Genomic DNA, 25,216 nt, shown 5'->3' with positions numbered 1-25,216 from the left:
ACCTTGGGAGAAGGGGCAGGAAGTGGTAACCATGGCAGAGAAAGTTTTTATAAAGAATTTTAAGTTTTTAAGGAAGATTAAAGAAAGTATACTCTCAGAATTCTGAGTTCATTTTTGTATTGTCATTTGGCAACCTTCTGGGTTAAATAAGCATTGGTTGGCTCCTTTGAACCTAACCACTATTTGAAAACACTACTTACATTAAAAAATGCCCTGTCTTATAATCTTCCAATTTAAAAAAAACTTTTGGTATATAATTCACATAGATATTGATGGTTGTTTATATACTAAAACCTAAAGGTGGAAAGTAAGTTGGTTGTGCTAATGGATTACAGAAATTATTTCTCTGCAACATCTTTAATTGGGAATTTAATATTTTTCTATTACCAAAGTTGATTTACATGAATCATTTGTGGAATTCCATTATAAGAAAATATACATGATACAGAGCTGTAGAACTGATACATAATCATGATGTAATTGATAGGAACATGAAGACAAAGTTGTTAGCTACAGATTTAGACAAATGCTGCAGAAAGGAGGGATTACATTGAAATCTGTGCTGTTCACTGAAGCAGCTAGAGAAAACAGTATTATTGAGCACTGATAATAGATAAAGACTATTTAAATACTATCTAAGAATACTATCCTGTTTAAATTACATACATATTATTACTTTAAAAGAAACTGTTTATTTTACCTATTGAAAATGGATAAACTGTTAGATTTTGAATTTTTGGTAAAATGTTATAAGAACCAGGTTAGATAAACAGCCAGTAGTACAGGTGTAAAATACAATTTTAGAATAAATAGTGATGCTATTTTAAAGTACAGCTATGTTTATTTTTAATGTTATACACTCTATATTCTTTGTAAATAATTCATGGTTAACAAAACATACATACCATCCTCTGAAAACAAAACAATAGAAACTTTCATTCATCTGAAACTAAAGATGAGCTTTCCATTTCTTGTCAGGATCCATGTTGCTAACTGTGGAAAGAAAATTAGAGAGTAAAAATTTAACAACAGAAAAGCAAATCACTAGATTTTAAGTTATCTTGTAGCTAGAAAAAGCATTAACTCCTAACATAATTCTGTTGCTCAATACAAAGCTGGCTTGTGTGTGTGTGTGTGTGTGTGTGTGTGTGTGTGTGTGTGTGTGTGTATTTATATATAAAAACATTGCTGAAGCTTCTACACAAAATCCAACTTTGAACCTCTTGATTTTAAGGCTCTAACTTCTAAGACTATTAATATGATGAATTAATTTCACACTAGTAAACAGTTATAGAATTACTGTTTTAATTTCTTTGGCTTTACTACTGCTAAACCTTTGGCCAGTTCCCAAATCTTCTACGTGTAAAATTCTTCATGGCCGTGTGGTCTGGGAGTGGAGAAGCTATCTTCCTGCTACAGGCCTGTCATTCTGGTGGGTGAGGACTGGAACCCCCACACGGGATTCTGATCCCTGTGGGAGCTTTTGTTCGTATTTGTGGTCCGCTGGCCTTTCAAAACTGACCCTTTCTAGTGCCTGTCTCTCCAGTTTACAGTGACATTCCAGGGAGAACTCCGGTGGGTGGTGTTTTTCTCAAAGGAAACTAGTTCATTTGTTAAAAAATATTTTAAATTGTGGTAGTAAAAGAACTGAAATTTGGTAGAATACTTACATATTTTTCCTTCTTTTTCTAATTTTTTCAAATGAAGCAAGACATTATGTTGGGCCATTTGATGTAAATACTCAGGAGTATTCTAAAAGCAAAATGAGTGACAGTAAAACATTTCTTTTTTAGAAAAGAACAGAGCTGATCTTTTTGAAACTTTTAAAGAAAAAATGCCAAAGAAGAAAATTTTAACTCAAATACATTTTTATATGGTAATAATCAAAACAATTTCATCTTGTACATGCCTCGCTCCAGGTCACTGTATTATGAAAAATCTATTTATAGATAAAATAGACGTAAGCTCCATAAAGATAGTAGTGTATCTGTTTTGTTCACTACTGAATGCCCAGTGCTTGGCAAAATGGCACACAGTGGGAACTCAATATTTTATTAATGAATGAATAAATAAATGTAAAAATTATTCTGATAGTTTTGCTACAGACAAATGGCCCAGTGGTTTATTTATTGGTTACATGATAAGATCTTTGCACATTTTTATAAAATTATATGTATTTCAAGCTTAAAATTTATCCTTCCCCAGACTTCTCTTAGATACTGATGTTTATAGTGAATTGTATCGCTGACGTGCTTCTCTTTTTACTCAACCTGTCTGCCACATCAACATTATGAATTAATGATTCCCAAGTATAAACCTCCAACCCCAAACTCTGCCTTAAGCTCCAGCACCATGCATTATATCCACCAGCATGATTTTCTAGATCTTATTATGTGATTTCCCTGCCTAAGATCCTTCAGTGGTCATTACCAGCTTATTGGCTGAAGCCCACATTTTTTAGCATGGCAACCACGGGCTTCCCATGACCTGCTCATGCCTGCCTTTCCCGCCTCATTTCCTGGGACCCCCGACCCCTTTCCCACCCATCCACAATATGTATTCTGGCCTCCAGTCGAATGCATTTTCTTTGTGGGTTTTCAAACATGCATGATGCTTTTATGACTCCCAGTGTTTGAATACATCTTTCCTTCTGTCTAGAATGACTTCCCTTCCCCTGTACTCTGGCCTGGGGAATGCTTACTCCTTCATGATCTAATTCAATAGTTAGGTTTCTGAAGCTTTTTCAGACAAGCCTCATCACCCTGCATCTTCACCAGGTAGACCTGATTCCTCTTTCCTTTATGCTGTGACATACTGTGTATAGGCCTTGGAGGAAGCTTGGAGTGACAGAAAACACAAGATTTGAGTATTTGACTTCTGACATTTGAGTATGTGACAGCTAATAGTTTTGTGCCCTCAGAAAAATGACTTGGCTCACACTTTTTCTGTCAGTTTTTTTCTTAACCTGTTAAGTTGGAATAATAGTATCTTTATCTAGTGAAAACTCAAGATACTTGAAATTAAGTACCTCAAATTACTGTTGTAAATGTGATGCATTTAGTACAGTGTCTAACACATAATAACGTGCTCAAAAAATGGGAACTATTATGAAAGAGCCAGTATTACAAGTATCCACTGAACATGTCTGTGTTCTCTATAAACTGTGAGTCCTTCAAGGGCAGGGATCTGTAGTCATCTTGGTATCTCTGCATCTAGTCCAGTACGTGAGGGCAGTTCAGAAAATTCATTCCATGTGTGGAATGAATAAATGTCTCTATAATGCCTAATGCTGTTCTGTATGCAACAGATGCTGCAGACGTATGCACAGTGAACACACCTCTGAATGCAGATCCAGCATGTTGTAGGCACACACAGTTACTGGATGACTCACCTGTGAGGGTTATCAGAGAGTTCTGCTGTCTGAACTTAAGTTAGGAAAAACGATGTGTATCAGTGTATCGTCCAGTGGCTTTACTGTAGCACTGAGAGGAAATGAAGTCTTCCACAGAATTTAAATATTTACATTACCCTTTTACTCCTGGCACTTTTCATCTTCAGCCCTTTTACTCATTCATCCCTCCCTTGTAAAACAAAGAGCACTGAGTATGAGTTAACTGGTTTTGGATAACTTAGGCCTATGGGACATGAAGGTCCTTTACTAATTGAAACTGGCCCAATTCCTTTTCAAGCTTGTCTTTAGTTATGCTCTCAGGTATCTTATGGCTGTAGTTGTGATAGTGGGAGTTTGAAAACCTAGGTAATCTTATTCCAAAGCCCACATTCTTTTTCTCTTTTGGTGGTGGTGGGGATATAATTAGGTTTGTTTATTTATTTTTACAGGTAGTACTGGGGATTGAACCCAGGATCTTGTGCATGCTAAGCATGCACTCTATCATTTGAGCCATATTCCTCGCCCCTCCCCCTGCCGCAAAGCTTACATTCTTAACCCCAAAGCCATACTGCCTACACAGCAAATATCTAAGAAACATGTGCCAAGAAACTGAATTATACTGGTCGACTGCCACAGGGATGTGCTCAGAGGCCCCTGAGTGAGGGGCTCTTCCTCTACGGATGGAACGACTCCATGCATGCTCTTCTTCATGCTCTTTCTCCTTTTCATATGCTGGTAGGCTTTGCTACTGCTTCTCACTGCTGTAATCCCAGGATCAGTCCCTGGCAGATCACCCCTTCTCACTTGCTGCAGGTTGGGACACTGGGTGATCAAGATGACTAGACTAATACATAAGTCATAATAAAGCTTATTCATCAGGTTGTTGGCAATGGTCTCTCCCTGCCTGAGCAAAGTATGAAAGCCTTAATTAATGGCTCAGAATGGTTATTTTTGTCCTGCAGGCTGGTGTTTATCTGACTTCTGTGTTCTAGAACGTTGAGCTTACTGGTCTCAAATCTATACAAGTGACATTACTTATGAAACTAACAGACTCATTCTGCTCTGGGATGTGATGAGTTTACCACATCTGCAGTCTACTGAATAGATTATTCTATTACAATTGTGTCTATGTACAAGTAAAATAAACGAAAGTTACCTTGTAAATAATTTTTACAAGGTCCATTGCTGTGAATGATTTTTCAAAGTTCTCATGAAATACTGTAAGAATTTGCTGTTCTCGGATATTTCTGTGAGAAATGTATTGTAGAATTTTAGCTTCGGCATCTTGGATTACTGGGCCATGTCCTGAATCAGAATAATTATAAAAATTATTTCAACCAGATAAAAAAGTTAAGTATAACTTAATTCATTGTTTAAAAATAATTCATATGATATATTGAAAAAGCATACTAAACACATAATAAATAAATTATTTGGAAAACTATGCAGGTAAGAAGAGATTTAAAAATGACATACAATGCCAAAAAACATTAGAGACATATCAAAGTCTATATACACTGTGTTATTTTGTTCATTAAAAATAGAAAATAAATATAGCAATAAAACAGTAACTACAACAGTAAGACAGGTAATACTTACTGAGTGTTCATGATTTGCCAGACACTGCTCTAAATGCTTAATATATGTTATTCTTAGAAGAATCCCAGCAGTTAGGTACTTTTATTATCCCCTTTTGACAGCAGAAACTGAGGCATAGGGAAAATAAATAATCTGCCCACAGTTACATAGCTAAGAAGCTGGGATTCTGACTCGGGAGCTTTTAACCACTTTTTGCTCTTAACTTACAAAAGGCTGACAATGGGGATGTTAAATAGTTTTATGTAAGTGACCAAGAGCTATTAAAAATTCACAAGAACCACAGAAGAACTTAAGAGCCTTCTGTCTACACTAGTAATTCAGAAATGCTAATAACCCAGATAAAGTTATACTGAAATTTACTTGCTCTGTAAAGACAGTGAAATATATTACACAAGTCTGCAAGAGGGATGTTTAAAATATCTGATAACAAAATATTCAGAAGCAGACTAACCTGCTCTATAAAGAGCACAGGCTTTAGAATTCTGACTCATTTATTAGCTGTGTGGCCGTGAGTCTCTAAATCTCTGAGGTTATTTCTTCAGCTGTGCAACGAGGACCACGCTCCCTGCTTCACTGGGTTTTTGTGAGGACAGGTCTGTGAAGGTCCCCGCACAGTACCTGGCGGGTAGGGTAGCAGGCTTTAGTGCACAGTAGCTATGGCTACAGAACATCATTTACACGTGAGCCCCAGCTGTGCTGATAATAAGCCAGTTCACTGGACTCACTGAAGCGAACAGTCCGAGAACCTGTACTAGGCAGCTTCTCGTTAGCTTTGCTTGAATGTGAGTGCATCAAATGTCTATTCTCTTCTCTTTCAAAATAGCTCTCAGCCTCTGTTCCTTTTATGTCGTAATATTAATCTAAATGTCCAGCCCCACTGATGTGTTTCCTATCCCCTCAGCAGTGGGAGCTCATGAGAAAATATGAAGGTATAGAAGACACTTATTTACAGAGCTTTCCATGGCTCTTTGGTTAGGAGCAGGTTAGAAGAACTTAAAAAATTAGGTAATCTAGTCTCTTTCTCCTTCTGGGGCTTCTTGTTGGGTCCTGAATCTTTCTTAGCTTTTAGGATGGAGGGGAGATTCATATTCCAGAGCAGTGCCATCAGAGCTGAACACTAACAACAAGCTTCTTTTTCTGGAGAATTAAAATAAATATACAGTTTATGTTTGTATGGAAGCCTTTGGTATTTCCGTACTGTGAGTTAAAAAATCTAAATCTCAGAGGTCAAATGTTACCCAAGGTTGGTTACACAGCTAAAATAGAGTCCACAACAGAAATCAAGTTAACAGCAAAGCTGAAGATAACTTACGGAATGAAAAAAATTTCTTGTTCCAGTAAGTTTATTTCCTTTTTTAAATAGTTCTGTTAATAGCTGTGTGATGTTAAAAAATAACCCTTATATCTTTATAAAATGTTAAAAATATCTTTATATTTATCTCCTTATATCTTAATAAAATGTTAAAAAATAACCCTTATATCTTTATAAAAAGTTATTAATACAACTCTCAGCCTTCTTTTCATTGCTAGACAAGGCTCAGGGGTATAATTTAGAAAGAAGTAGTTTATATGTATCTCTTCCACGCTGAGAACTCAAAGAACACATCCAGACAAACCAAAATGAATCTTCCTCATCATCTGACACAAATGGTTTGCTAGATTAAAAAAATTACCTACCTGGATATATAACAGCAGCTTTGACTTTTAATAACTCTTTTAGGGAGTTCATATAATCATAGAGGTCTTCAAATACCGTTGTTCCTTCTCCTAGGATGCAATCGCCAGAAAAGAGCGCATTTTCCTCTTTTAACAGTAGAGCCATATGATCATCAGTGTGGCCAGGTGTATGTATAACTCTGGTTCAAAGAAGAAAGAGTAGCAATTATGAACTCTTAGGCTTAGAAGACATTTTGGGAAGTAAATTATTCTCTATCATCTCTGGACAAGACACAAATAAAGGATGTCAACAAGTTTTTTTTAAAAAAGCTCCTTTTTCTCTTGTGGCCCTCTGAAAATTACCAGAAAATTCTCTGCTTTAGCTAAATCACACTTCTCACTCTAAAGTGCAAATTTAATATTTCTGCTACCTTTTCTTTCTTGTAAGTAATAAGCACTGATTACAACAAATTTGGAAAACAGAAAAGGCAAGTACTTAAAGGAGATAAAAATCACCAATCATTCCACTACTCAGATAGTGCTTTTATTATTTAAAACTGTATTTTTTTTCAAACACACACACACACACACACACACACATCACAACACACATTCTTTTATGAGAAAAAACTAAGAAAAAAGCACTTTCATATGTTGCTGGTGGGAGTCCAAAATGGTAGAGCTTACATGGAGAGGAATTTGGCATCTTCTAGCAAAATTACATATGCATTAATCCTTTGACTCATCAATCCCACTGCTAGAATTTACCCTGAAAATACACCTTTACAAAAATAAAAAATATGTACAAGTTATTCATTCATACACTATTTGTAATAACAAAATAGTAGGAACATCCAGATGTCCATCCATAGGGCACTATGGATAAAGTACAGTACAGCCACACAATGGAATATTATGCAGCTATCAAAAGAGGAAGGTCTCTATGAATTCATATGGAGTAATCTGCAGGATATACTGTCAAGTGATAAGAAAGCAAAGCACAAAAGGGTGTTCATAGTATGCTCTTTTGTATAAGAAAGAATGGTAAATAAAAATATAAGCATATATTTCCTTATTTTTGCAAAAAGAAAGGGAGTATAAATAAAAAACTAATGAATATAGCTGCCTATAGCAGGTAGGCAGGTGGGGTGTAGGGAACAGAGATTCAAGCAAGAGTTCTCTGATTAGAACTTTTAACATTTTATGTTTTAACTTTTAAGCTATGTAAATATTTTATATATTCTAAACATAAAATTAAATAAAAAGAAAAAGAAAACCTTAATACTGAATATGGAAAGAAGTGAATCTTACTGTGTACTAGATAGATAACAAAGCCACAGTAACAAATGAATTAATTCAAATAAGCTTTAAATGCAATACTAAGACATCATTAATAGAATATATCTTAAGATAGGGGGAGGGTATAGCTCAGTGGTAGAGCACATGCTTACCATGCACAAGGTTCTGGGTTCAATCCCCAGTAACTCCCTTAAAAATAAATTAAATAAACAAACCTAATTACCTCCCCCCTCCAAAAAAAAAAAAAAAAGAAATATATATATATATATATGAATATCTCATAAGATGAAAAAAACTGCAAAGATATCTTGAACTTTAATATGCTTATTGCTGGCAATATTATTGGTTATTATGTTTCTGAAATGAATTTGTGTTAATTGTTTGATAGGATAAACAAGTAAATAAACTGATGTGGAGAACCAAGGTTTTCACTATGGGATAAGGGAAAAATGCATATGAAATAAGGAAATTAAGGTTTGGGGTTATTTGTTATTTGAACTGAGGAATCATGAATCATTTTTTTCCCTCGCTCTGTCTATAAATAGGCCAAGAAGCACACCTCATGAGATAAATTATAGTATAGTGATATGTCATAGTGTCTGCAATTTCTCTTCTTTTTTGTTTTGATGTATTTTTTCACCAGTTTTACTGAGATATAATTGACATACAACATTGAAGTTTGAGGTACACAAGATAATGATTTTATGTATGTCTACATTGTGAAATGATCACCATAAGTTTAGTTAACATCCATCACCTCACATAATTACATTTTTTTCCAGTGATGAGAAATTTCAAGATCTACTCTCAGCAATTTTCAAATACACAATACATTACTGCTAACTACAGTCACCATGCTGTACATTACATTCCCAGAACTTATTTATCTTATACCTGGAAGTTAGTACCTTTTGACCACCTTCACCCATTTCTCCCACCCCCTACCTCCCAATTCTTACAACTACCAATCTGTTCTCTGTTTCTGAGGGCCTGGATTTTATAGATTCTGCATTTAAGTGAGATCATACAGTATTTATCTTTCTCTGTCTGACTTAGCATAATGCCTGCCCATGTTGTTGCAAATGGCAGGATTTCCTTCCTTTTTTATAGCTCAGTAATATTCTACTGTATATATACCACATCTTCTTTATCCAGTCATCTGTTGATAGACACTTAGGTTGTTTCCATGTCTTGGCTATTGTAAATAGTGCTGCAGTGAACATTGTGGTGCAGATATCCCTTCAAGGTAGTGATTTCATTTTCTTTGAATATGGACCCAGAAGTGGAATTGGTGGATCATATGCTTTTACTTTTTAAGAGTATCAATTTTTAAATTTTAATTTTTTAATTGAAATGTCGATTTACAATGTTGTATTAGTTTCTGATGAAGAATATTAATTTTTAAAGATTTTCTTTGTATATTTATATCTTAAAAACAAAATTGAGATGTTTTAATATCTGATTTAAAATTTTTGCACTTACCACACTGTATTTTTCTGCATCATTAAATTGTTTCTAAAACGGTTTTTAGTGTTTGCAGAGCAGTCTACTATATGAGTGAATCATAATTTAATTGCCTATTGCTGGGCAGTTTTTCTCCATCAGTAATACTGAGATGAGCATCCTTAAAAACAGTATTTTTTGGCTGTTTTTCTGATTTGGTCTCAGAATTTTTTTTTTTTTTTAACAGAGTAGTTATTCTATGTACGTCTCTCCTCCCTCCTCCCTCCCCCATACGTGTATGTCTGACTCACTTCAGTCATTAAGGTTTAAGCTTTCTGGTTTTTAGACTTTCTTGCTGTCACCTTTATATGTACTGCATTTTATTTCCTCTTGTTCTTTTCTTGGTGATTTGTCAGCTACCTATCCTTAAGTAGATGTAAGAAACTGAGCAAACTAACCTCCCTTAATGTCAGTTTTTCACTGAAATGTGAATAATATGTGTCTCAAAGGATTGCTGAGAGGTTCAAAGACAAGCATTTAAGTGCTCAGCATATTTGGCACAAAGTTACATGCCTAATAAATGGTAAATATTTTATTTTAGTAGTGGATAGCTAAAAGTTTAAAAGAAACATACTTTATTTTTTCTTTTACATTAAAAATTGACAGAACAAAGCAATTTTTATTGATTTCACCCTCTATTAAGATAAAAAATTTAGCACACTTATTTCCTTTGTCTTCTTCAGTTTTCAGCTTTTGTTAATAAACAAAATTATTGTAACAGTAAAGACTTAAAACATGACAAATATTTTAGTTCAATAACCTCCATTTACATTTATATAAGGTTTATAACTATACTAACAGTAAGCTAGTTAAACAAAGAGCTAGGTGTAAATAATTTGTTCTGTAGAGAACCTGATTTCTCAGCCACATAGAGATAATCCTTTCTACTGGTTATTTTTTTTCTGTTATTACTCCTATACTTTGAATTATACTTCTGTTATTGCAGGTTTCATGTTGTTTTCCTATTTGTTTACCATTCTAACCTTACAAGGCTATGAATTCCTGAAAGGCAGGACTCCTGTCATATTCCCACTTTTATATTCCCAGTGCTTAGCAATTAGTAGTAGCTAATATTAATATATTGCTTTCCATGTGCCAGGCACTGACTTCAGGGATTTACAGGTATTATACACTTAATGCTTTTACTGGTCTGGGGTGGGTACTATTAATCTCTTCATTTTACATTTCAGATAACTGAATCACAGGAAATAGCAATAAATGTTTAATGAAATATGGTTTAAATTAAATTTTATTTAGCTTAAGAGGTCAATTATCTTTCTCTTTGCTTATTCTAAATAGCACTGCATTTTTATGTGCTTGGAATACTTTAAATACATTTTCTCAATGATGGATTTTGTGGGGGAGGGGAGGGCAAATAGAATTGCAGATTTGTATTTACTATTTAGGAACTGAACATGTATTTCTGGTTAAAGATAGTGGTTTGAACACCTCCATCTTTACTGTTCTTCCTAACACACCAATAAAATTACCATAAAGGGATTTTTTAAAAATGGCATAAACTCCCAGGGGTGAGGACAATGGACCACATCATCAAAATTTTAGAATTTAGAAAGAAGACAGATGAGTGATAAGTGACTTATCAGACATGAGAAAACTGAAGCCTAAGCTGGGGTTGGTAAGAGCTGAGGACCAGCCAGATTTACAGACACTGCAGAATTCTCCAGTCTCAGGATGTTGGTCCCAGGAATCTGGAGTAAAAGGTGAAGTGGGAGGGGAGGCTAAAACGAGGACTGGTTGAGAGTCTGCTTAACAAACATTTAGATCCTCAGATTCTCTTCCCATTTTGAGCAGTTTGACCCCACTGAGGGAGAAGACTGGAGATTTAACCTTTGAAGAGGGTAAAACACAGGCCCAGGTGGCGGTAGTGACACTATACTGAAACCAGGCTGCGTGAATCTCTAAGCCTTCTTTTCACACTCAGCTCCTAGAAAGGCTGGCAGCCAGGCTTTTATCCTACATGAAGACTCTAAGAGTCTTTTCTGGGGAATTTTACCAGCTCAGGAAGAAAGACTCTAAGATACCAGTGTGGGAAGTTCCCCAACTAAATTAAACAATTCATCTAGATTAACCCTAGAGTGAGGCTCACAACCTACAAAAGGCTCTCCTCACATTTTCAGAGCTCCCAAACAGCTGTGTAGTCTCCGTGAGAAGACATCAGTAAATACCAGATGAGCATAATTACTAGACATCTGAAGAAAGCCCCTCTCACTGAGGAGAGCAAATGAAAACAAAGTTATTTGGAGGCCAAAAATTAAAAGGAAGAAAATTACCCCCAAAACAAAAAAAAAGCACACAACCGCCTATCCCCCAAAACTGTAATGTCCTCAGAAAGACAAAAAGTTGCAACTATGAAGGAAGAAAGGATAGTGTGAAAGGACCATTTAGGGAGCCAAAAGAGCTTCTGAAAATTAAAAATGTGAGAAGAGAAAAGAAAAACTTAATAGGATTAGGAGATAAAGCTGAAAGTATAGCAAAACCCCAAAAAGATGGAAAATGGGAGAAAAAATAAAGTTAGAGGACAAATTTAAGAGTTCTTACTAAAGGAGTTTTAGTAAATGAAACAGATCAAAACAGATGAGATAAAATAATCAATGAGCAACTTCAAGAACAATGGTTAGAACTGAAGGACACAGGTTTCCAGACTAAAAAGGCCTATCAAACAAAGACCCAGCACCATAAACTCCCTCCAAGGTGCATCGTGGTGACATTTCAGAACACAGTGAAAAAGCTCAGGAATCAGAAGGGTTTCAGATTTCTCAATCACAATATTGTAACTAGAAGGCAATGAAATGTTGCATACAAAACTGAGACTGAAAAAAGATTTTCAACTTGGAATCCAGACCCAGTGCACCTTAAATCAAATCGGATTTAAAAAAAGACATTTTTAGACATGTAAGTCCTCAAAAATGCACTGTTTTTTTTTTCTCAGAATGCTATTGCAGATGAGCTCCACCAAAAAAGGAGTACCAGGAAAATGATGGGGTACAGGAAATAGGAGGTTCGAGGCTAGAGAGAGGCAAAGGGTGAGTGTGAAGGGAATTGTGGGGTGACGGCAGCATCAGCCTGGTTCCCCAACTAAATGGAACCTGGGGGAAACCAGTTGGAACGCAGCAGGCTGGGAGGCTCTGAGGGAGGGAGGTTCTTCCAGAAGATGAAAGTGCGAGAATCCCTGATACACTTAAATATCCTGAGAGGAGATGTATGTAATCAGAGTTGAGTTAATGATAAGTACCTAGAAAATGATCCAAATAAAAACCAAAACAAAACAATTATTAACTGCAGGAAAGGAAAAGTAAGCACAGTTTACAACATGGTTTAGCTGCAGTGTCTATCGTTCTAATAGTGGAAACACTGAGCACTAATCTCGTCAAAATTTTGACCCCATAAGGTTGGGAGACAGGAACGTTGCCCATAAATGGGAGAAGGGGAGAAACCAATTCTAATTTTTTTTCAGAGTGGGAAATTAACAAATACCTGGAAGGAAAAATGAAGACACAGCAAAGAATCAAATAGTCCTTCAAGATTTGTTACTGTTACTGCTCCACCCTGTTTAATTTTTTTCTCCCTAGAGGTATCCATTTGCACTTCTTTGCCTAATTATTTGCATATGCCTGTATTTTTATGCACAACAAAGCCAGAGTATCACAGGTAATTCTGAATGCCTCCCTTCCTCTAGACCTCGATAAGCCTTGCTACTGACCTAAATGTATTTTCAAATTTGGTTTTGAGATTCTGGAAATCATTAACCTTTCTTTTAACGAAGAAACTTAGATTACATGATTTTTTAAGTCTAGTCTTGTATTAAAAAGCGAAATCTATAGAAAGTACACAAATAAGCTTAAATTACACACGTTAAGCTTTCCTCACAGGACCGTGTTACTACTAAGCAATTATGAACCCTCACCAAAAAGATGTGTAATTGCCATTAACAACTAAAGGTGCAGTATTTCCACAAGCAACTCTAACAAACCTTTAAAAGCCAGATAGTTTCACTACTACTTCATCTATCCCAGAGCATAGAAAAAGAAGGAAAACTTATGACTCTCAAATCTGATAAAGGCTGCACAAAGAGAAAACTACCACCCAATCTTACTAATGCATATTGTTATTAAAATCTTAATTAAAATATTAACAAACAGAATTCAAAAGCAAATTTAAAAATAATGACATTGTGATCAAGTAAAATTTGTTCAAAAAATGCAAGGGTGTTTCAGAATTGTAAGAGCTCTGAAATTAATAATAAAGCTATGGAGAAAAGTAAGGCCATCTCCCTAGACACTACAAACACATTTGACAAAATCCAACTCTTAAATAACAGTATTTAAGAAAACTGAAATGATTATAACTTAAGAGTTTCTCCTTTGCCAAAAAAAAAAAAAAATCCTTAATATTAAATATTGAAATGTAAAGCCTTTGAAAAATCTACTAAAAATGTAATAGAAAGTACAAGAACATGAGATACTAGCATAATGGGAGCAATTATTTTTGAGCGGCATTGAGAACTGTCATTAAAAACTATTAAGCTTTTATGGTTTCTAAGTGTATGCTTTATGTATTGCAAACAATTACAGTATTATAGCTGTACCAGCAGCAAGGTATTAAAGAGATGTTAGAAATCATGTCTTTTCTTATTAAACCCACTACAATCTGTTAATTAAAGTATTCAATGTTATGTGAAAATGATTCTAGGGGGTATATATCCAGCAACTATAAAAATATGAAGTCAATATACAGGATGGGAAAAAAATTGCAAATCATATATCTGGTAAGGAATTAATATCTAAGATATAGAACGAACTTGCTGCAACTCAACAGCAAAAAAACAACCCAATTAAAAAAAATGATCAAAGACCTGAATAGACATTTTTCCAAAGATATACGAAAGACCAACAGGGACATGAAAAGATCCTCACCATTACTAGTCATTAGGAAATGCAAATTAAAATGACAATGAGATGTCATCTCAGCCCTGTTAGACGGGCCATCAGCAAAAAGAGATAACAAATGCTGGCATGAATGTGGAGAAAAGGAAACCCTTGTGCACTATCAGTAGACTTGTAAATTGGTGCAGCCACTGTGGAAAACAATATGAAGTAATATCAAAAAATTAAAAATAGTACTACCATGTGATCCAGCAACTCCACTTCTGGGAATATAGCCATAGGAAATGAAAACACTAACTGGGAAAGATATTTGTACCCCAATGTTCATAGTAGTGTATTTATAATAGCCAAAACAAGGAAACAACTTAAGTGTCCACTGATGGAAGAATGGATAAAGAAGTTGTGGTGTGTACACACACACACACACACACACACACACACACACACACACACACACACACAGGAATATTATTCAGCCATAACAAATGAGGAAACCCTACCATGTGTGACAACATGGATGGACCTTAAAAGCATTATGCTAAGTAAAATGAGTCAGACAGAGAAACACAAATACTGCGTGATCTCACTTATTTGTGGAATCTTCAAAAAAGACAAAAAAAATCAAGCTCATAGAAGAGATCAGACCTGTGGTTACCAGAGGTGTGGGGGGGGGGGACTGGAGAAAGGTAGTCAAAAGGTACAAATTTCCAATTATAAGATAAATAAGTACTGGGCATATAGTGGACAATATGAATACTAAAATTAACACTGCTGTATGATAAATAAAAAAGTTATTAAGAGAGTAAATGAAGAGTTCTTATCACAAGGAGAAAATTGTTTTTTCTTTCTTTTCTTTTTATTGTATCTATATGAGATGGTGGATATTAGCTGAACCTACTAATATAATCATTTCATAGTGTATGTAAATCAAACCATGGAACAACTATGTGGGTGTGGGTATGTATCTTATATTATGGACAGTCTTATGAACAATCACACACAGAATGCATTTATAAGTAGAATCCAATTTTTTTTTTAATCTACAAAAACTCATTTGGAGAACCATTCTGTTTCAGAGCCTGCAAACTGTCTTATCTGTCAATGTGCTTGCAAGACCTCCTTTATTATTTGCCTCCCACTCTTCACACCAGAACTCGCTTTAGATTTTCTTTTGATATCTTCTAGGCTGAAGGCAATAGGATTTCTTAAATCAGGGAATCAGAAATTCCAATTCTCCAGTCACCTGGGTGGCTAATGCTTTAATCTGCATAAAAACTGCATTAAAATTCACTTCACATAGGCAGGGGGAGAAGAGGAAATGACATCAGAGGTGCTTTACTAAAGATCAGAGGCCTTGTAGCTGTGGCCTTCCCATTCATCAGGTAGAGCATTTATCTAGTTCTGCCACCTCTGTGATAGAGCAGACTTTATAAGGATGGCTCTCTCAGAAAATTTGAAACAGCCAACAAAAGCTGTCAGGTTGACTTTTCTCTGAGACTGAAGGTTACAACCAGAACCAAATCCTTACTGAAAAACCTTGATTACTTTCTACACTTTACTAGGATGCTTGGTGGGTATTATCTCTATCTCTATTGTATTTTTTTTTCTTCCAAATTTGGCAAGCAGACAAGATCTTTGAGGTTAAAACCTAATCTGATTAGATGTGGTGGGTCAGGGGAGAGGGAGCGAGAAGAGTGAGGAGGAGGAGTCAGCTTCTGTCTTAGCAGAAAAAAACTTCAGTACAGAGAAGCAGATATTCTCAAGTCACAAAGCAAGTACAGATTGTGGGGAACCACAATTAATTTGGTTTTAAAAGTTAACAAGTTTGCAAGTGACAGAGCACGCGCTCTGCATGCAAGAGGTCCTCGGTTCATTCCCCAGTACGTCCTACAAAAATAACCTAATTACCTCACCCCCCACAAAAACAACAGACAAATACAATAAAGATAAAATCAAGCCCATTAAAAAAAAAAGCAATCATAAAAAAAACCAAAAATGAGTTTGAAACACCTTTTTGAATCCCTCAGATAGGTCGTGGGGGATTATGGGTCTGACCTGAAACGTATTTACTTCAGCTATGGGTCACCTTTTGGAAGTTAGAGCACGAGAAAGCCCTGAATTTAACCGTTGGGTAGGATCCCTAAATCCCCCCAAGCAGGAAATGTTAATCTATTCTTTTAAAATTTAAATTTTTTTCGAAAAAGGTAATCATAGTAATGCAGGAAAACAGATGTGGGGTGTGAGGAGGGCTGAGTCCCAGGTCTCAGTTGAGTGTGGGTCCTTGGCTTCGCGCAGGAAAGAATTCAAGTGCGAGCCACTGTTGAGCAAAGGTAGATTTATTTAGAGAGATACATACTGCATAGAGTGTAAGGCAAGAGAAAGGCAAGGAAAGAGGTGTGGGAATTGGGTGCTCAAGTTAAAGTAAAAGTAGGTCCACACTCCATAGACAGAGGGCCGTCTCCAAAGGGGAGAGAGTGAAAAGGGCCACTAGGCCTGGTGCTGTCACTATTTATGCTCTCAGTAGCTTCATGTGCCTACAAGTGGGATCAATCCAACTGCCCTGGGGAAGGGGCTGGGATTCCCAGGGACTGGGCCACCACCCATCCTTTGGCCTTTTGTGGTTAGCCTTGGGGCTTTCATGGCGCCTGTGGGCATGTTATTTGATCCCGCTGTTACAATGAGCATATAATAAATATCAAGGTCTATTAGAAGTCAAACCTCTTAATCCTCAAGACCAACTAGGAGGTGACTCTTCCACCATTTTGGTTGCTGTCATTCCTTGAGTGGCTGGGCCCTGCCCAGTTCCCTCCTGTCTCAATAGCACAGGGAACTATATTCACTATCTTGTAGTAACCTATAATGAAAACGAATATATGTATGTATATGTATGACTGAAACACTATGCTGTACACCAGAAATTGACACAACACTGTAAGTGCACTATACTTCAATAAAAAAAAGGTGATCAATTAATTCAAACAAATCATTTAAAAAAAGGCAGATAGAAAAGCTTTTTCTTTTGTCATGTTTCTCAAGCAACCCATTTTCTCTTCCCAGAGTAACCAGTGTTACCAGATCTTTTGTATCCCTCCTGAGATACTTTCACTCATGCAAGCAAATATGTAGAAATCTTCCTTACCCTTCTTTTTAAAACACATATATACATTGACACCCCTCACCCCCCGCCCTTCCTGGCTCAAGGACATTTACTTACCTTAGAGTGGCGCCCTCAGTCTTAATCACATCTCCATCTTTCACATAAATGTACTGCTGCTCTCCATCTCCTATAATTTCCTCTCTCCTGGGATTCCGTGGGAGTTTTTTAATGCAATATTCAGTGTCTAGTCACAAAACACGTAAAAGATATTGTCACACTTTAAATGATAATTCAGCCTTTTAAGAGATCAATTTTCATAGAGCTGACTTGTGAAAGGCTACAAAAAATATTAACATTTAGAGGCAATAGAAATGGGATGAATTATAGCAGCGTATATCTGGGATGGTAACTGTTCCTGCTGTCTCAACGACAGAGATTTTTATTCTTTTATGCCCCTCTAGGTCTCTATAAAAGCCTGTGTGTTTTTCTAGTCATTCCTATTTTATACAAAAACTTGAAAGTCACTCTTCATAATTTCAGCTAGCTTTGAGATTGAGATGGGTGTTGAAGAGGCAGGAATACAGAATCCAGGAACGTTTCTCTATTGAGATGCCTAACACATAGTAAAAAAAAAAAAAAAAAAAAAAGTCATGGCATCATGCCAATAGCTAATAATAAAAGGATGATAACATAAAGTTCTTTCTGTGAATGCTGAAAAGAAGCCCCAAACCTGGGGCTAAGATATTAAACCATTAAAATAAATGTAACGCATATTACCCTCACTGACACAAAGAAAATCATTAATTAACCAGTCAAATAGCTAACTGGCAATGATCTAACCAGTATACTATGTACAGTAACTACAAGCACCAAGACATCAAAGTGCTGAAACACTGTCATAATTGGGGAAATAGAACACAAACAGGCAATAATTAGAGAACTACACTCGGTACCATTTAATGGATACCAAATGAACAACTGAGCTAATAAAAGCAACAGGAGTTTAGAGAAAGGAGAAACAATTAGGAAAGGATTCATAAATATGATAGAACTTGCGGTACAACTTACAGGGTGAGGAGGATTGGGAAGAGTTCAGAGAAAGACCTGCAGGTAAGGGGAACAGCATTAGTAAAGGCATAGAAATGAGGACGAGTGTGGCATCTGTGCAAAACACAATGCTACGAACTTGTCTAATGCAAAACACTGGCTAGGAAGAGGGGCCTCTCAAATAAAGAGGAGAGGGGCAAATAGGATAAGCTCAGATCATGGAGGGCCTTAAGATGCCTTTCATAGAGCAGAAGAATTTAAACTTCAGTGGGGGGAGGGTACAGCTCGGTGGTAGAGTGTGTGCTCAGCATGTACGAGGTCCTTGGTTCAATCCTCAGTACCTCCATTAAAACAAATAAATAGATAAACAAACAAATCTAATTACCACCCCCCCTGCAAAAAGAATAAATTATTAAAAAAAAAACTTTATCACACGTGTCTACCGTGCACTCTTTAGTAAGAAAATGAAATAGTGTTAAAAGGTCAATTAGTCTGGCAGTTGTAGGTGGGGGGATTGTAGGGGGAGCGATCAGAAAGACCAGGAGGGGATGACTGCAATAACCCAGCTAGCAGGTAACCAGGGCTAGTGTTGTATCAATGGAAATACGGAGGGAGAAAAAGACATTCAGAGGAAAATTGGCAAGGCATAGAAATCTGGCTGGTAGGGAGGATAAAGGAGGTAGAAATACTGCAAATATAATAAAAACAAAATAAAATGACAGCAACTAGACCTTCCCTCTCCAGCCCCAAACTCCACTATTTTTTATCTTTGAGGCTGAAGCAAAAATAATATGCTATTCGGGGACTGACATTACAGAATAAGGCTGTCTTCATTATGGAGTGAGATAGTGAGGTTTTTTGTTTTTATTTTTAATCTGCGTAATTTTATCTTTCAGTAAAGAGGTGGAGATATTATACTTCTAGTTATGAAATCTTTTCAAAAAAACTCAATTACCTCAAAATTAGAAAATAAATGTCATCCTATAAAAATAACTCCATTTAAGTTTTTAAAATTATATGCAAATATGAAAACACTTATATTCATGACAGCAACTTATATAAGAGCAAGATGGAGAAGGGCATGCTGAAAGCAATCATATAATAATAATAATTTTTAATAAAAGTTTATCAAGATATAATTCACAAACTATAAAATTCACCCTTTTGAAATGTACAACTCTGTGGGTATTTTTTCCAGTACAAAGACTTGTATAATCATAATCACTGTATAACTTTTGAACATTTTCAAAACACTGTACCCAGTGGTACTCATTCCCTATTCTTACCTTCTCCCAGCCTCCTGGCAACCACTTACCTACTTTCTGTCTCTATCATATAATTATTTTATCAGAAGGAAACCCTCATTTGTTAAGGTTTAAATATTAGATTATAACATCATTGCTGATACTAATTATTTAAGTTCATACAAACATGTAATATTGTTCCTGTATAATACTTTCCAATAAAAACACACTTTAATTGAATAGCATAGAAACAAATATTTGACTTCTAGGACTAGAATGTTAAATACATGGCAAAGGCCCAACTTCAGCTGCAAAATAATGATTATCAAATAACAAAATATATTTTGTAAGGTTTAGTCAAAAACTAACCAAAACAGAACACTTAAGCAGCCTGGGGCTGTACAGTTCTCATGTCTAGTAAAATTCTGGCTCCCTGTAAGTCACCAGGAGTTGCTAAATCATACACTGATTGTAATTTAAAATTCTGTAAGCAGGTTGCTTCGGAGTTACTGTATCTTCCCATAGAAATCTTATAAATGGCATTCATAATTTTGGTCTGGCCTGTAAAAACACAGGTTGTTAGTGCTGTCAAGTAGTTGAAAAATTTCTGCCATACTAATAATTCAACAAAGTTATAAAAAATTAAACTAATAATTAAAATATGGAACAGAAATTATAAAGCAAAACAGAACAAGAATGCTAATGATTAAGGATTTAGAGAATGAAGAAACACATGGAACTTTTGCGGGGAGATTCTGACCATTACCTCTGTATAATTTCAATGTGGAATAACTCAAGGTTTGCATATAGCTGGTCCAGCTTCAATAAAGTTCAGAATGAAACACAACCAGCCACTTCTTAAATAAAGTATGAAAGTTTTAGTGGCTATAAAACAGTGTCAAATTTCTCCCTGATTTTCTTTAAATCAATATATTAGGTAATCTAGTATATAAGTATTATTTTGTATGGAACCCAAAACTATTTTAATTTTTACTTTAAAGAAAGTGGGTGAGATGTCCATTAAGAGGTGAATGGATACACAAATGGTGGCACGTTCCTACCATGGATTACTACTTCACAGTAAGAAAGGAACAAACTACTAATGCAGGAAACATGGGTGAATCTCAAAAACATGATGCTGTGTGAAAGGACAGAGTGATTCTGGATCCCTATGTTACGGGCAACTTTGGAACACAGGCAAAACTAATCTACAGTGAAATGAAGCAGATGAGTGGTTGCTGGAGGTGGAGGGGGAAATCACTGCAGAGAGGGATGGGGGGGCCTCTTTTTGGGGAGGTGAGAATGTTCTTTATCTTGATTGATCATATAGGCGTTTGCCAAACTATACACTTAAAATGGGTACATTTCATGTATGTAAATTCAGGCTCAATAAAGCTGATTTATGAAGGAGAAAAAGGGGGCCATAAACATTTTAATTTTGCAAATTGGCTCTCATGCTAAAGAAGCTGACCAAAGCTAATTAAGGAATTTTGCCATAGTGTTTTTTTTTTTTTTTTTGCCAGTTTTTTTTCTTTAATTTTTTAGTGGGCAAGGGGAGGTAATTAGGTTTCTTTGTTTATTTTTGATGGAGGTACTCGGGATTGAACCCAGGACCTCATACATGCTAAGCACGCACTCTACTACTGAGCTATACCCTCCCCCTGCCATAGTTTTTTAATTCACAAAATGGAATGATAGACAAGAGAAAGAAAGGTGAGGAAAAGTCTGATTGATAGAGAATGATTTCCTGTGCCAGGCAGTCCCCTTGGATTGGGAGGAAGGAGGTTAGAGGGGTAGGTAGGCAGGTTTTTACAGTGGTCAGCCTGGTGATGCTGGGTGCTGTAGCTGAGAATGTTCTGGTGTCCCAATTATAGTCTCAAGAATTAAAAAGAAGGTAATTAAAAATGTTAAAAAATATTAGTTGAATGCCTACGTACATTCTTTTTGTGAATGAATGTTCTTAACCTCGTCTTGCCTGGACATGCCAAACATACCCCCATTCCAGGGTCTCTGCCTTTGCACTGCCCTCTGCCTGGAGTGCCCTCCTCTCAGATACCTGTAGGGCTCACCCCCTCTCCCTCCACCCTGGATATAACACCGGTGATTGCCTTATGTTATAGAAGACGTGAGGCCACGTTTAGAACATGGACAGTAACAGCATCCGCCTCACAGAACTCATGAGAAGTTTTCACGCAGGGCCGGGCACAAGGTGGATGCTCAGCAGTAGTTAGCCATTATGCAATCTAAAATAGTCATTGTTACACAAACTAAATTAAAACTGACCTTCATCACTGCGCAAAGGGGAAAAATAAGAGGGAGGAGTTATGAAACAGAAAATAGGACTTTTCCTTTCCTCTCTTGTTAAAGTTGGGGACAGTATTCAAGTTATGTTCATTTCTAAAAGTACCATTTAAATATAATGTATTCAGTACATGGTTTACTAGCTTACTTAGCTTTGCTAACTGAATTAAATTATTCCAAAAACAGTTTTCTTCAATGAGCTTAATGTTTTCTGTTTACCATTATTGATGTTTTTACAAATATCAGTTATGCCTCCAGTGTGATCACGGTGCCAGTGGGTCACTATGATTTCCTGGATTGCTGTGTTAAATTCAGTTAGAGCCTGCTTTAAGCAGCTGATATATTCTGGAATTGCTGGTTCTCCAGTGTCAATGAGGATTCTCCTGAAAATTAAAAGATAATCACACAATTGGAGCACAGAGTTAATAGCAGCATATTTCTCACTCATAAATTACAGTACATTTAAGAAACTGCATAAATTATTTTGCTTCCAACATGCTTGAAAACCAGCTGTATCAGCTTAACTGTAATAATCTCACCTTAAGAAAGCTCTTTGAAAAAACTTATAGCTAAATATAAGCCTGAACAAGGAATATTAGCAATAATATTGAACATTTACACAGCACTTAAAAGAAATACGGCACTGTTCCAAGGACTTTTCATATTTTAACAATTATATTCTTCAGAACAACCTTGCAAGGTGGGCATTTCATTCTTTTATCCAGAAATTAAGTACCTCGCTCAAGGTTACTCTGCGAGGAAATGGCAGAACCAGGTATTCTGGCGCCAGATCTGCCTTCAAGATCTTTTACAGTATCTTCAATATATACAAAATCTTGTAGTAGCTCATGGTGAAATGAATATGTGTAAATTCATGTATGACTGAAAAATTCTGCTGTACACCAGAAATGGACACAACATTGTGAACTGAGTATAACTCAATAAAAAAAATATTTAACAGTATCTTCAAATGTCTCAAAGATATCAAAGAATCTGATTCAATGGTGTCCCTAAGGAAACCAACTCATCTGCACAATGTACAAAATGGATCCTTGATGTGTTTCATGGGCTCCTTACATCAAAGTGAAGGCAGCAGGGATGCGTGGGGAAAATGTCTGAGCTGCTTTATTTCTTTACCCAGACAACCTTATTAGTTGTACTTATGGTTCTGAACCTTCCTTTGACAGGAGAATGTGGTTAGCACATCAAGGAGGGAGCGGTCAACAGTGTAAGAAGATAATGAAGTTCAAATAAGATGGGAATGGAAAAATGCCACTGGGTTTAGTGATACAGGAGCCACCTGTGATCTTTGTGGAACAGACGGATACCAATATCAGAACCTCTTACTTGGACCCAATTAAGACTCATTGCTGATTACCTGACATCTACTTATACAGCACGGCAGTAGCACCTGTACATTAACTTGTTCTAGCTCAACTGTATGGGCTCATGATCATCCTCAGCTCTCACCATTCCACTCCACGAGTTCATGTGAGTGGCAGCATAAAGCAGTACGAGACTGAAGACTGAACCTGCTCTTCCCTCAATCAGTTTCAGGTTCTCTAAGTCTTTCAGCACCAGCGCTTTGCCATGCTGAGTGTGATTCTAGTGTTTAAGGATATAGTGTTTATTTTTCATACGACATGGCCCCTAAAGTTGGCAAGCCCACTTCTTCATCTGGTTTTCAGACAGAACCAGCCATCTGTTTCATCGCTGGAAGAAAAGCAGGCTGTGTTGAACTCACTGAGAGACAGTACACTCATCTTCAACACAGTGTTTTCACGACTTTCTAGGGTAGTTTTAACAATATGCTATTTTCATCTTAGGTACTGACTTTAGAACTCGTTTAAGATGACACACTGAAGAGAGAAGAGAATACCCATGGACTTCCTGGGGTCTCAGCCAACCCAGACTCTGTGCTAGATGTCAGGTGTTTTTCGTGCTTCACTTTCTATCCTCCTAGATCCTGGAGGCACCTAAAGCTCTGACCCTGCCTTGTTTACCCCGGACTTAACTTTTTACCTGCTTGACTTGCTGTATTTCCAGTTCCCCATCCTGCTGTTTCCAAAACTATGATCTACTAGAAAAAGGCAAATACAGTAGATACTTCAAATGAAACCCCAATAAAATATACTTATTAAGCTGTTTTTAGTAGTCAGCTGTATTTTATTAATTTTAATACGTCTCAACTGCACAATTAAATTCTGTGCTCAAGGGGAACTGAATCTTATTTTATTGTCTAGAGTATACTAAAGACTAAGTACTATATAAAAATAGCTCAACCCACTTACTGTGCAGTAAATCACATATGCCCGTTTCTGCATAATTCCACTAAAACAGAATGCAGCTGAACAAGAGAAAACTCTTAGAAATACAGACAAGTTATTCCATCTGCAAAATAACTTAAGGCCACACAATAGTAACGAAAAACAGCTCCTCTCTCCCAAGGGCTAGGGGTCTCTTTTGGGTTTCACAGCAACCCTGCCCTCTACTGCTGATTTAAGAAAAAGGCCTCAGCACACGAATCGCTTTTGCGAAAGGAAGTTATGCTCTGGGCCAAACACCAGTGAAAAACCAGCGGGTGCAAAGTAAACGCTTTCCTGGATTCGTAACAACTGCAGGAGATCCTAGTTTCTCAACAGCTTAACATGCTCATCTTGGCATTAACATCAAGCAAAGTAAATTGGGTCTCAAAAACAGGATTTTGTTTTTCTCCATCAGTCATTTGTAAGTCAGCTGACCACCTGGGGTGGTCGTGATTTAGGGGCTGTCCTGAGTCGGGGCGTCGGCCGCCGTGCGGTGCCTGGTGCTCGCGCACAGCTTCTCCGACCGCGGTGAGTAGTCGTCGCAGTCTCACCTCCGCGCGTCCTGCGGGCCGCTGTGTAATCGGGGTTAAAGGGGACGTTTACCTGGAGCCAGTCCCCACCAGGTAGGTGTTGGTGCCCTGCAGGGTCATGGGACCCGGGTTACAGCCCAGGACGCGAACCACCCGACTGGACAGCCGTTCGACCCGCTGCAGTGCGGCAGCCATCTCTGTCTCTGCCGCGCAGGCGGATGGAGGGCGGAACCAGCAACAAGACCCGGGGCGGGGGCGGAGGTCACGTGACGCCGCGCGAGCGGAGCGGGAGGGGAAATAGCTAGCTGTGCTGGGGGCGGGGCCAGCGGTCACCGGACG

General features: G+C 36.9%; 2 protein-coding genes across 6 annotated transcripts in view; one reads left to right on the top strand and one right to left on the bottom strand.

Moving 5' to 3' along the window:
• The window catches only part of XKR9 (XK related 9), a 173,683-nt gene that overhangs the window by 17,958 nt on the left and 130,509 nt on the right, over positions 1-25,216 (top strand). The window contains exon 2 of one of the 4 annotated variants that reach the window (XR_004316110.1): positions 23,229-23,861. The exons of the other annotated variants lie outside the window; for them this stretch is intronic. The gene's annotated coding sequence lies outside the window, so the exon portion shown is untranslated. Of the gene's footprint in view, positions 1-23,228; positions 23,862-25,216 lie in introns of those variants that run through there. 4 annotated transcript variants of the gene reach the window in all.
• Positions 342-25,111, bottom strand: LACTB2 (lactamase beta 2). 2 transcript variants are annotated; one of them, XM_014564869.2, is made up of 8 exons: positions 24,951-25,107; positions 22,261-22,424; positions 18,518-18,553; positions 17,567-17,693; positions 6,668-6,846; positions 4,548-4,696; positions 1,671-1,752; positions 342-993 (listed from the first exon to the last, which is right to left on the bottom strand). In XM_014564869.2, the coding sequence occupies exons 1-8, from the start codon at positions 25,070-25,072 to the stop codon at positions 950-952; spliced, it is 903 nt and encodes a 300-aa protein (XP_014420355.2). In that variant the 5' UTR covers positions 25,073-25,107; the 3' UTR covers positions 342-949. The 2 variants fall into 2 exon arrangements, with proteins under 2 accessions (XP_014420355.2, XP_032326176.1); XM_032470285.1 differs by lacking the exon at positions 18,518-18,553 and having other exon boundaries at positions 24,951-25,111.

Source organism: Camelus ferus, chromosome 29 (assembly GCF_009834535.1).
Source record: "Camelus ferus isolate YT-003-E chromosome 29, BCGSAC_Cfer_1.0, whole genome shotgun sequence".
Taxonomy (NCBI): Eukaryota; Metazoa; Chordata; class Mammalia; order Artiodactyla; family Camelidae; genus Camelus; species Camelus ferus.
This window is presented reverse-complemented; position numbering and strand designations above follow the sequence as displayed.